Genomic DNA, 12233 nt, shown 5'->3' with positions numbered 1-12233 from the left:
TCAATTCAATTCAGTTCAATTCAGTTCAGTACAATTCAATTCAGTTCAATTCAATTCGCATCTTTAATCCAGCGTAAAGCTTCCTTGAGTTTTTCCTCCATCCTCCTTATCTACAATCTTTTACTCAGCTTTGGTCTTCTCTGAGGATACGAAGGCTTATCAAATTGGCTTTTGAAACAGATAAACCAGATATACTCGGATAGAGGTAAAGACACACCTCAAATTCGAATTAAACACTGGAAAAATGAGGTGGATTTGACACTACTCACCCTAGTTGTAGAATTCAAAGATCTAGTCACAATGATCAAGAGCGTGTGTCCACCTGGGATATGCTGCACAGTGGAGAGTGTAACTCATGAAGGACCAAACAAACAAGACTAAAGAAAGGTCTAATAATCAGAAGAAGGACATCACAAAGAACAGAAGCGCAAACTGACCACATGGGGAGGCTGGGAGGGGTGGAGATCAGGGCAGGGAGAACCCAACTGTTCCAGAAGAACGGCTGGTGATCTTGCTATTGAACATTTGGTCTTACTCTCACTGCTGCCTCTCGGGATGCAGTCCTCATGTGGGGTGACGAGCCAGGGGTCAGGGAAAAGGCAGAAGTTGGGGGTGGGTTGGCTTCCGAAACAACGAGGGTTGTGAAGGGTCTCGGCTGAAGTTCAGAGGCATAAAGATTTGGATAGGGGAGGTAGCGATTTCCTCCCCGAATCCCAGCATATAAGAGATGACGGGCTGGAAATGTGCAAGAGTTCATTATATGGCAGAGTTCATTAAATCATGGAAGGCAGGTTCCTAATGACGCTTCTCTATGGTTTCAGAATCTCTACGCCACTTGGTGTCACCATCAAAAACACACCATGTGACCAGATGGACCATGACTGCCCACGCACTCCCCATCTCATAAGGAGAGTGAACAAAAATACGAACGTAGAGACAGCAACTGCGAGCCCCTGATGCTACTAGGATCTGGCCCCCCAACCAGAAGCTCCGTGTTGGAAATTCAGGTTTCCCTTACAGAAGCAGAGAGAAGCCCTCTGAGCTAAGAACCAGGTCCCCACAGAAGGAAATCACTCTACAAACCCAGGAGCAAGGCATCTACCAGTGGGACCAACAGCATGTGTTTCCTCCTCCCGTGTGACTCCCACATGTGGGTCTTGAATGCTGACGTCATGGGAGCATCTGTATGTGACCCAAGCATGTAGTCGTGAGCGATGCCAAATGAATACTCCCCATACAACCTGCTCGGTCTTCCTCCACATACGCTAAGGAGAGAGCCTCAGGGGGCGCCTGGGTGGCTCTGTTGGTGAAGCGTCCAACTCTTGATTTCGGCTCAGGCCATGATCTCACGGCGCATGAGATCCAGCCCTGCGTCAGGCTCCGCGCTAAAAGTATGGGGCCTGCTTGGGATTCTCTCTCTCCCTCCCTCTCTCCCTCCCTCTCTCTGCCCCTCCCCTGCTCATGCTCTCTCTCTCTCTCAAAATATATACGTAAACTTTGGGGCGGGGAAGGAGAGAGCCTCAGATCTGGGTCAGAATAGCTCTGACAACCTTTCTGTTCCTCTTCCTTCTTAACAGAAGAAGAGTGTCAGCATCACCACCTTCCGTAGGCAACGGGATTTAACAGCACTGGCTTTGCTTTTGTCCCGGTCACTTTCAGGTGTAGCCAGTACATATACAGCAGGGGCTACCGCGTTTCGGTTTCTGGGAGCGCTCCACAATGTTTCTAACAGATTCATTGGAAAGAAGTGAATCAACTTTTTACCAGATGTGTGGCTCCAGAGGCCCCCAAAACCGTTCAGGTGGACTGGGAGTCTGGGAAACACAAAATTAACTAAAGAAATCTTCGTGTCTCTGTTGATACGACCCGTTCTATTTCTGGTCTTGGGGGACTGGCCTACATTTCCTATTGGTCCAGATGCAGAATTCCAGGGTCTGAACCAGTTACCGTAGCTGCTTCCTTTTGTAAAGCAGTTGCAAAATGTTAAAAAAAAAAAAAAAAAAAAAAAAGGGATAAACGTGATCTCACTGGACACTGAAAACAATCCTCAAGTCAACCCACAAGTGGCGTTATTACCCGTGGGCAGGTGAGGGCACTGGAGTTCGGGGGGCAGGTGGACTGAGTAACGTAACCAGGTGGTCTGGATCTGGGAACCTCACCAGAGATTCCTGGTTCAGGATTCTATATTGCATCTCTCGGCCCAAGCAGATCTGTCTATTCGGGGTTTGTTTTTGTTTCTTTTTCTCAGGAAAATCAAAAAAGAGCTGTGCAGGTGATTAAAACTGACCGCCCAAAGGTCCTAGAGTCGAACCAAAATGTGCCTTCCACATTCGTATTCGTGAACCTACATTCCTTCGAGGTGTGAGCTTGGGCGCACACACCAGGGCAAGGATTAGAAAGGTGGATATGCGCCATTGGGACAAAAGGAGGCCAGAGTCAATGGTGGCGTCTCGGAGCCTCTGGAGGTTCCCCTGCTGTAACAGGAGCTTTCTGGGGGCTTCTGGGAGACAGTGCCGGAGGAGAACAGCACAGTGGGAATGGTGCTTCCCTCATAATAGTCTTGGGTTCAGAACACGGCTACAGAGGGGACAGCTGCACCGCTGGCCCCTTCTACCCCAGCCACACTGCCTTCGTGCTGTACCCTGGATATGGCAGCCTGACTCCCCACCTCAGGACCTCTGCATGTGCTGTTCCTGCTGTCATGAATCCTTCTGCACCCAATCTCTGCATGGCTACCTCCTTGTCATTTGTGTCCCAGATCAAGTGTCACCTCCTCCAAAAAAGCCTCCTCTGTTTTAACGGACCTAATGTTGTTGCCTTCCTTTCTCCATCATTCTCTCTCAAAATTGCACCGTGCTATCTTCATTTTTTTTTTTTTTAATTAATTAGTTTGCGAGACTGAGACAGAGAGAGTGTGTGCATGAGCAGGGAGAGGGACAGAGAGAGAATCCCAAGCAGGCTCCGCACCGTCAACACAGAGCCCAACACGGGGCTTGATCTCACGAACTGTGAGATCATGACCCGAGCTGAAACCCAGAGTCGGATGTTTCACCGACTGAGCCCCTCAGGCATCCCAAGTGCCGTCTTCTTTATATGACTCACGGCTGCCCGAAATCACCACATGTTCACTCCTCATCTAGGGTTTCTGTCTCCCACACTAGACTACAGCCCCCAAGAGAGCAGGGACCCCATGTCTCTGACTCATGACTCTTACCGCCAGTGCCTGGCACGTTGTGAGTGTTCGGAAAAACTTAGTCAATGAAAACATACTCAACATGCAAACCCCTACACGCAAAGCCCTACACGCCACCCCCCCCCCCAAATATGATCACTATTCCTTCCAAGAAGCAAAAATGAAAGCGGAGAAACTCTACCTTGTTCGTGATGAATCCATATCCAACACCAACTTTGCTAAATGTTTCCTCTGCTTCTGAATATTTGGGATTTCCACCTGTGGTTACAGAAGGTAAGAGACATAGTCAAACTGAAGTTCCAGACAAATTCTTTTCGTTTTTGAAATGTATATATTTTTTAAAAATTTTTTAATGTTATTTTGAGAGAGAGACAGAGAGAGAGAGAGAGAGAGAGAGAGAGAGAGAGAGAGAGAGAGAGAGAGAGAATATGAACCAGGAGGTGTGGGGCAGAGAGAGAGGGAGACACAGAATCCGAAGCAGGTGCTTCAGGCTCCGAGCTGTCAGCACAGAGCCCGACACGGGGCTCGAACTCACGGACTGCAAGATCATGACCTGAGCTGGAGTTGGATGCTTAACCGACTGAGCCACCCGGGCACCCCAAGTTGCAGATAAATTCTTAAAGAACTACGGACAGCCAGCCATTCAACAAGTGTGGTGGAGGGCTCCCAAGCCTTATTTCCGGATGAAACCTTTGATTCTTGATCCTGAGCTGACCTCTGCTCTTTTTTTCGCCGGACACCTGCCAGGCCCCCCATCACCCAGACCCTGTAGGGGTTCTGCTCTGCTCTGCTCACTGATGCCTGGCCTCATTCTTGTTCCTACCTCAGCCAGCAAAAAAAAAAAAAAAAAGGCTCAATCCCAGCTCTGTCCTCCACACCAGGGTCACAAGTGGAGAGCAAAGCAGAAAGAGTGGACACACGGACCTAATTCAAAACAGACAGCAGGCGGATGACGGAGACGAGTCTCAGGAGACCTGAGATCCGATGAGGAATGCAATTAGGACATATTTTTATAGAAATTCAGTAAGAAGTTTTTCCAAAATAAAAACCAAATAAACACAGCCATGGCTTTGCTCGGCTACAGCAAGTTCTTCCATAGTGGGTGTATGTGGATGCTCTTTCTCTATTTTTATTTCTAAAAAAATGACTTCTCTCAACATCCCGGGGTGTGGGATTTGGGGTCCAGGCTTAGCCAAAGTGGGGCAGGAAGTGAGAATTTCGAAGGGAAAATTGGCTGTGCATTGAAACCAGCATCATCTCAGGCTATGGTTTTTATAGAGAAGGAAGAAATGGGAAGAAGATCTTCTGAGCAGGGATGACTGACGTATGGGGGTAATAACTTCTGGCAGGTAAGAGAAGATGTGGCCCTGGGCTCCCAGAGTCATCACTGCCCCCAGAAGCAAAGTTGGAGGGTCACAGGGACATCTGGGTGGTGTTAAGTGAGCCTCAGCATCCAGGTCAAACACATCCCTTGGGTTTCAGTCAGGCTTTGCCAGGGACCCCAAACCACCTTTATGAAGAGAGAAGGGCCTCTCATGCACGCTGTTGGTTGAGCAATGGCCTCTAACTGGATGGTATCCGAGAAGTCTAGAGCTGATCTCTGTCAAACCACCATATATAGGATTTTCTCCTTGAATACTTTTAGGCACCCAAGTATTTATTTGCCCATACATTCTGTCACAGAAATTGCATCGGGAGATGTGGAGGTGCTGGGGGCAGTCCGGGAAGGAAACCAGACGTGGTCTGGAGCAATGCTAATCCAATATGGTAGCCTCTAGCTCCTGGTGGCTACATCATTTTAAATTCTCAGGAACACAACAATAGCCAAACTCTGGAAAGAGCCTAAATGTCCATCAACTGATGAATGGATAAAGAAATTGTGGTTTATATATACAATGGAATACTACGTGGCAACGAGAAAAAATGAAATCTGGCCTTTTGTAGCAACGTGGATGGAACTGGAGAGTGTGATGCTAAGTGAAATAAGTCACACAGAGAAAGACAGATACCATATGTTTTCACTCTTATGTGGATCCTGAGAAACTTAACAGAAGACCATGGGGGAGGGGAAGGAAAAAAAAAAAAAAAGGTTAGAGAGGGAGGGAGCCAAAACATAAGAGACTCTTAAAAACTGAGAACAAACTGAGGGTTGATGGGGGGTGGGGGGGAGGTGAGGGTGGGTGATGGGCATTGAGGAGGGCATCTGTTGGGATGAGCACTGGGTGTTGTAAGGAAACCAATGTGACAATAAATTCCATATTTAAAAAAAAATTAAAAAAATTCTCAGGAGCAAAAATTAAACAAAATTAAAAATTGAATTCCTCAGTCACACCAACCACATTTCAAGAGCTCAATGGCCATGGGTGGCTACTGGAGAACAAACTGTGCAGATGTAAAGCATTTACATCGCTGCAGGCAGCCATATGGGATGGTACCCAGGGAGGTTTTATAGGACCAACTAGAGGCAATCGGGGGGAGGTCCGGGGTTCAAGGCAAAAAAACCCCCAATCATTTCCTTTCTTACTTGACACACAATTTTACTTGGTGGAAGCCGGCAAAATCGTCACAGAGACCTCAAGGTGTCTTTGTAATAAAATCGTTTTTATTTAGTACCCTTTAAAATCCAGGGATGAAGGAGATTAAGAGCACACTTATTAATGTTTGTTTATTTTTGAGAGAGACAAAGTGTGAATGGAGGAGGGGCCGAGAGAGAGGGGGAGACACAGAATCCGAAGTGGGATCCAGGCTCCGAGCTGTCAGCACAGAGCCCGACACGGGGTTCGAACCCACGAACCACAAGGATCATGACCTGAGCTAAAGTCGGACGCTCAACCGACTGAGCCACCCAGGCATCCCAAGAGCACACGAACTGTGAGGAGCACTGAGTAACGTACAGAATTGTTGAATCAGTATGTTTGTACAGCTGAGGCTAATATAACACTGTGTGTTAACCGCACTGGAATTCATGCAAATAAACTAAACTAAAATGAGTAAAATAAAATAAATAAATAAATAAAATAAAAATAAATAAATTAAAATAAAATAAATTAATAAAATAAATAAAAAATAAAATAAAATAAAAATAAAATAAAATAAAAATAAAATAAACTAATATAAAATAAAAGAAAAAATAAAATGAATAAAATAAAAATAATAAAATAAAATAAATGAATAAAATAAAATGAATAAAGTAAAATAAAATGAATAAAATAAAAGTAAATGAATAAAACAAAATAAAAAATAAAATAAAACAAAATAATAAATAAAATGAGTAAAATAAAATAAAATAAAAATAAATTAAAATAACAAAAGAACAAAATAAATAAAAGTAAAATAAAAAATAAAATAAGATATAATAAACTAATAATATAAAATAAAATAAAAAATAAAATGAGTGAAATAAAAATAAAATAAAATAAATGAATAAAATAAAATGAATAAAATAAAATAAAAATAAAAGTAAATGGCGCGCCTGGGTGGCTCAGTCGGTTAAGCGTCCGACTTCGGTTCAGGTCACGATCTCGCGGTATGTGAGTTCGAGCCCCGCGTCGGGCTCTGTGCTGACTGCTCAGAGCCTGGAGCCTGTTTCAGATTCTGTGTCTCCCTCTCTCTCTCTGACCCTCCCCCATTCGTGCTCTGTCTCTCCCTGTCTCAAAAATAAATAAACGTTAAAAAAAAAAATTAAAAAAAATAAATAAAAGTAAATGAATAAAACAAAATAAAAAATAGAATAAAAAATAATAAAATAAAATGAATAAAATAAAATAAAAATAAATTAAAATAAATGAATAAAATAATAAAATAAAATAAAATAAAAATAAGGTAAATAAAAGAAAAAATAAAATGAATAAGTACAATAAAATAAAATAAATGAATAAAATGAATAAAGTACAATAAAAATAATCAAATCAAATCAAACCAATCCATGTACACATAACCTGTGAGCCCCTACAGAGTCTCCTTCTGAGGAAGGGCTGCCTTCATTTCAGTGAAGACTAGAGACGGGTGGAGGGCAGGGACAGTATAGCAGTGTAGACCCTGGTGGGGAAGGAGGTACAGTGCCAGCTTTATTCCCTTCCCCAGCGGAACGCCAACAGAGACCAGTACGGGTGGGAGACAGAGCTGACAAACAGTGCACGGGGCTGTCATACCAGGGAATCCTGACCACGCGGACAGGCAGTAATCATCCGTGGTGAAAAACAGTCTCACAGCGCGGGTGGCCTCATCCCCGCTGCTTACCTCGGCCAGCAAAAACAGGGGCTCAATCACGTCTCTCTCCACCTGCAACTCAAAGTGGATCAGCTCCTGAGCCAGCTTGTCCTCGGTCTCTCCACAGAGTTTCAGCATCTTCCTGCAACAGGAGGGGGAAGCCAGGCTGAAAACCCCAGAAGGCAAGAGGTCACCTGCAACCACCATCATCGGCTCAAGGCTGGGTAAGCTTTCAGGGGATGGTGTTCCTACACTGGCTGGTTCCCCTGCTACAACACTGACCAACGTGCTCCGTTCATTTGCATTTCTGAAATTTTCAGGTTTTTTTTTTTTTAACATTTATTTTTTGGGAAGGGGCAAGCGGGAGAGGGGCAGAGAGAGGGGGACAGGGGATCCAAAGAGGGGTCTGCGCTGACGGGCTGACAGCAGTGAGCCCGATATGAGGCTTGAACTCACGAATCATGAGCTCATGAAATCATGACCTGAGCCGAAGTCGGACGCTCAACCGACTGAGCCACCTAGGCGCCCCTGAAATTTTCAGTTTTTTTAAATGATGCTAAGTACCTACCGTGTGCCTGGAGTAAAGGGAACATGTAGGGAAATATAAGAGAGGTGTGGGGAGCACAGACTCATGCATGCTGAATGCACACTCCTCTAAGACCCAGATGCTTCTATCTGCCCGGAGCACTGGAAAACTAGCTATAACTGATACACGAACAAACCAACATCTTTAAACACATCCCAAAATCTTCAATTGCAAGAGGCTCTTAGAGACAGAAAACCCCTTCTCTTAAGCCGTGACAACTTACCTTTGTAGAGAATGAACAATTATCCAGTGGAAAGTTGGAATGGAAAAACCATTACAAAAGTGTGTTCGTAATAAGCAAATAACAGAAGACCTGAATGAGTAGAAAGCTATATACCATATTCCTAGATGAGACAATATGTTATTTCAAGGATGTTAATGCCCCCTGAATGGGTATACAGACAGTCCTCCTTTTGCGTGGTACCATGCTGACTGAAACTCACGCAAAAAGTTTTTACAAATCAATAAAAGTATAAGAAGAGACCACTGTTACTTTTCAGTTAGTATGTATTTGTTGTTTCCTGTTATGTTTACACTTTGATGACACATAAGCGGTCACATACAATACATGATACCAATGCCCCACCTGAACGACAAGTTCACATCAGGGGGCGCCTGGGTGGCTCAGTTGATTAAGCATCTGACTTAGGCTCAGGTCATGATCTCAAGGTTCATGGGTTTGAGCCCCATGTGGGGCTCTGTCCTGATGGCTCAGAGTCTGGAGCCTGCTTCGGATTCTGTCTCCCTCTCTCTCTCTGCCCCTCCCCCACTCACACTGTCTCTGCCTCTCTGTGTCTCTCTCAAAAATAAACATTAAAAAAAAGAAACACGTTCACAGCAATGGTTTTAGGCTGAACCTATCTGCTGCTTTTTTTCATGCATCATCATCTTTGGGGCTTATGTGTCTCGATATCCACAGAATTAAGTCATTCTGGTGTATGCATTTTCACTCCACCATTTATTAACCCTTCCCATAATCAACACTGCCATTCCGTCCAGAGCTGCAGGACATATGTGCATGGTCTCTGTTTGCATGTGAGAATTTTTCTGTGCAAAGGAGAGGAGACACACATCCCCTTAACCTTACTAGATACTTGCTCTTTAAGTGAGAATGCTAACTTCTCTCTCACCAGTGCAAATAGGAGTTCCCAATGCTCCACACTCTCTCCAACCCTCGGTACCAGTAAGGCATTTAATTTCTGCCAAACTGGTGGGTGCAAAACATTACCCCATCCTGGCTTTAATTCGCATTCCTTGGCTCCTGGAGAGACTGAAGATCTTTCCGTGTTTGGGGCCATTCACGATTCCTGTTCCACGATGTGCTTGTTCATGTTATTTGTGTACCCGGATCTATTTATTTCATTTTATTTGCAGGAGTTCCTTTTATATACTTAAAAATACGTGTGTGGAGGCAGAGTGGATTCACATTCTATTTCATATCTGCTGCAGATGTCAAACTTCCAGGTCGTGGGCTTAGGATCATTGTTTTCTTCTTCTAATGGTGTCTTTGACCTAATTTGTCTGTTACTTACCTCCATGCTCCTGATGCTACTTTGTTGTTGTTGTTGAATTGTAACCACTGGCTATTGACTGCCAACTGTGGAAAGTGAAGATTTAGCTACCTTTACACCTGACCTCCCTGCATGTATTTAGAGACCCTTAGTATTTGCACTATATTTTTGACCCCATGTGTTTGATTCAGAGTCGTATATTGCGATCGCTGGTCTTTGCTGTGTATGTGTCCTCTCTGTGGAGTTAATAATCGCCTTGTTTTGGTTTGCGTGTTTATTTCTCTATAGACCTGATCGAACCCCAAACCCTCCACCACGAACTACTTTCTCTCTTAAGAAACTGAATCACGCTGGATGTGAATGAATTTCAACTTCTCAAATTCTTCTCTCCCGGACCCGCGTCAACCTGGATTGAGTTTTCCTTCAATCGTTTGGCATGGCCATCTTCCCGCATACTTTCTTCCCCATTTCCTGGGATTTTCCTCTGTCCTGTGCTGGACAGACCTTATTTCCCATGTCCTCTGTCTATACCTCTTTCTTGGTCACTCCCTCACTGTCGAGCACGTCTTGCTGAAGCAGCTTGAGAGAGTGTGTGGGAAGTCAATTTTTAAAAAAAAAATTTAATGTTTATTCATTTTTAAGAGAGAGAGAGAGACAGAGACAGTGCATGAGCAGGGGAGGAGCAGAGAGAGAGGGAGACACAGAATCTGAAGTGGGATCCAGGCTCTGAGCTGTCAGCACAGAGCCTGATGTGGGGCCCGAACCCTGAACTGTGAGCTCACGACCTGAGCCAAAGTCGGATGCTTAACCGACTGAGCTGCCCAGGCGCCCCTTGGGAAGCCAATTGTTGAGACCCTGTGTGCCACAACATTCTCCTCTATTACCCTGAGTGTTGACTGACAGTGAGGCAGGATACTGAATTCTACACTGATCATCAGACGCCTTCAGAAATTTGAAGGCATTCCACAGTAATTAATCTTCTGTTTCTACTGTTGATCTTGGCAAGTCTGGAAGCATTCAGATTTCTGAGACTTTGTCTATGACAATTTTTTTTTTTTTTGCTCCAGAAGGTTGTAGAATCTTTTCACTTGTCACTCGGTCCTCACTAGTGGTGAGCCTGGCATTGGTCCAACTTTTTCTATTGTACCAGGAGCTCCGTGGGCCCTTTCAATACAACAGCTCATGCCCTTCGGTTCTGGAAAACTCTTTCGGATTCCTTTATTATTTAAGTTATTCCTTAACTACTGTTACTGCTAGGATTATTTCTTCCTCTCCTTTTCTCTGAAGTCCTGCTATTCAGGCCTAAAACCTCCTGGATTCGCCTTCCAATCTTCCAACTTTTCTATTTTCCACGTCATGGTCATGTTTTTCTAGTCTCTGTATTTCTTCCACTTTATCTTCTAAACCTACCACTGAAAAAAAGTTGTACATTTTGTTTCCATGAGCTTGCTTTTGATCTCAGAGTATTTTTCCATAAGTTTTTTTTTTTTAAGTTTATTTATGAGACAGAGAGCGAGCACGAGCAGGGAAGGAGCGGAGAAAGAGGGAGAGAGAAGGAATCCCAAGCAGGTTCTACGCTGCCAGCTCAGAGCCCAATGCAAGGCTGGAACTCTTGAACCTGCAAGATCATGACCTGAGCCAAAACCAAGCTTATGGCACCCCCATAAGCATTTTTTTTATTTTTTTGAATGTTTGTTTATTTTTGAGAAAGACAGAGCATGAGCGGGGGAGGGGCACAGAGAGGGGGAGACACAGAATCCAAAGCAGGCTCCAGGCTCCGAGCTGTCAGCACAGAGCCCAACGCAGGGCTCGAACCCATGAACCGTGAGATCATGACCTGAGTCGAAGTCGGATGCTCAACCAACTAAGCCACCCAGGTGCCCCGCCCCCCCCCCTTTTTTTTAAATTGACACCCTGGGCTGTTGCGTGTTTTTTTTTTTAAATACTTTTTTTTTCATTGAGATGTAACTGACAAACATCCTTTTATTTCACGGACGCATTATTTTCTCTGATCACATGACAATGTTACGTGAAGCATTTTCCTGAAAGTATCTCCTCCTGACGTGGTATCTATCTCTCCCCAGTTACATTCTCTGCCTCCACCTCCAATTGTTTTGGTATATAGGTTTCAGGTCAGACTTCCCTCCAATGTGTGGAGATCTGGGACGCCTGTCTATATTTAAGAGTGGAGACTCGGGGGCGCCTGGGTGGCTCAGTTGTTTAAGCGTCCAACTTCAGCTCAGGTCATGATCTTGTGGTTTGTGAGTTCAAGCCCCACATCGGGCTCTGTGCTGACAGCTTGGAGCCTGCTTCAGATTCTTTGTCTCCCTTGCTCTCTGCCCCTCCACTGCTCACGCTCTCTCTCTCTCAAAAATAAACATGAAAAAAAAAAAAAAAGAGTGGAGACTCAAAGCTGGGAGTACGTGAAGAAAGGCTTCGAGATCATCTGTAGGATGGTCAAGATGGGTCATATTAATTGGAGCAGTGTCCCCTCCAATATCTTTGATCTTTAGTCCATTCCTGTTGGGCCGGTCACATTTGCCAGGCTCTTGTTTCTTTCCTGCCTAGAGAGCACGGGCCTGGGGAGGCTTGCAGAGGTCAGGGGGAAGAGACATGAAGAGTCTCAGCATCCAGTATGCGTCAGTCACTTTAACGCCTGAGACCCTTACACGGTGCCCGCGGTCTGGGGACACTCTGCTTTACCCCCTCCAGAGAACAAAGCTGCAGACTCTTC

The 12233-nt window shown here is 44.7% G+C and overlaps 1 protein-coding gene across 3 annotated transcripts in view; it reads right to left on the bottom strand.

Annotated features, from left to right (window-relative positions):
- ARHGAP44 (Rho GTPase activating protein 44) overlaps nucleotides 1-12233 on the bottom strand; it is a 181162-nt gene that overhangs the window by 53930 nt on the left and 114999 nt on the right. For all 3 annotated transcript variants that reach the window (XM_042965729.1, XM_042965730.1, XM_042965728.1), the window contains exons 5-6: nucleotides 7433-7544; nucleotides 3375-3451 (exon numbers count right to left, since the gene is read on the bottom strand). In XM_042965729.1, coding sequence (XP_042821663.1) covers nucleotides 3375-3451; nucleotides 7433-7544 — 189 coding nt within the window. The remainder of the gene's footprint in view (nucleotides 1-3374; nucleotides 3452-7432; nucleotides 7545-12233) is intronic.

The sequence above is a fragment of the Panthera tigris genome, chromosome E1 (assembly GCF_018350195.1).
Source record: "Panthera tigris isolate Pti1 chromosome E1, P.tigris_Pti1_mat1.1, whole genome shotgun sequence".
Lineage (NCBI taxonomy): Eukaryota > Metazoa > Chordata > Mammalia > Carnivora > Felidae > Panthera > Panthera tigris.
The sequence above is the reverse complement of the archived record's forward strand: the minus strand, read 5'-3'. Positions and strand labels throughout refer to the sequence as shown.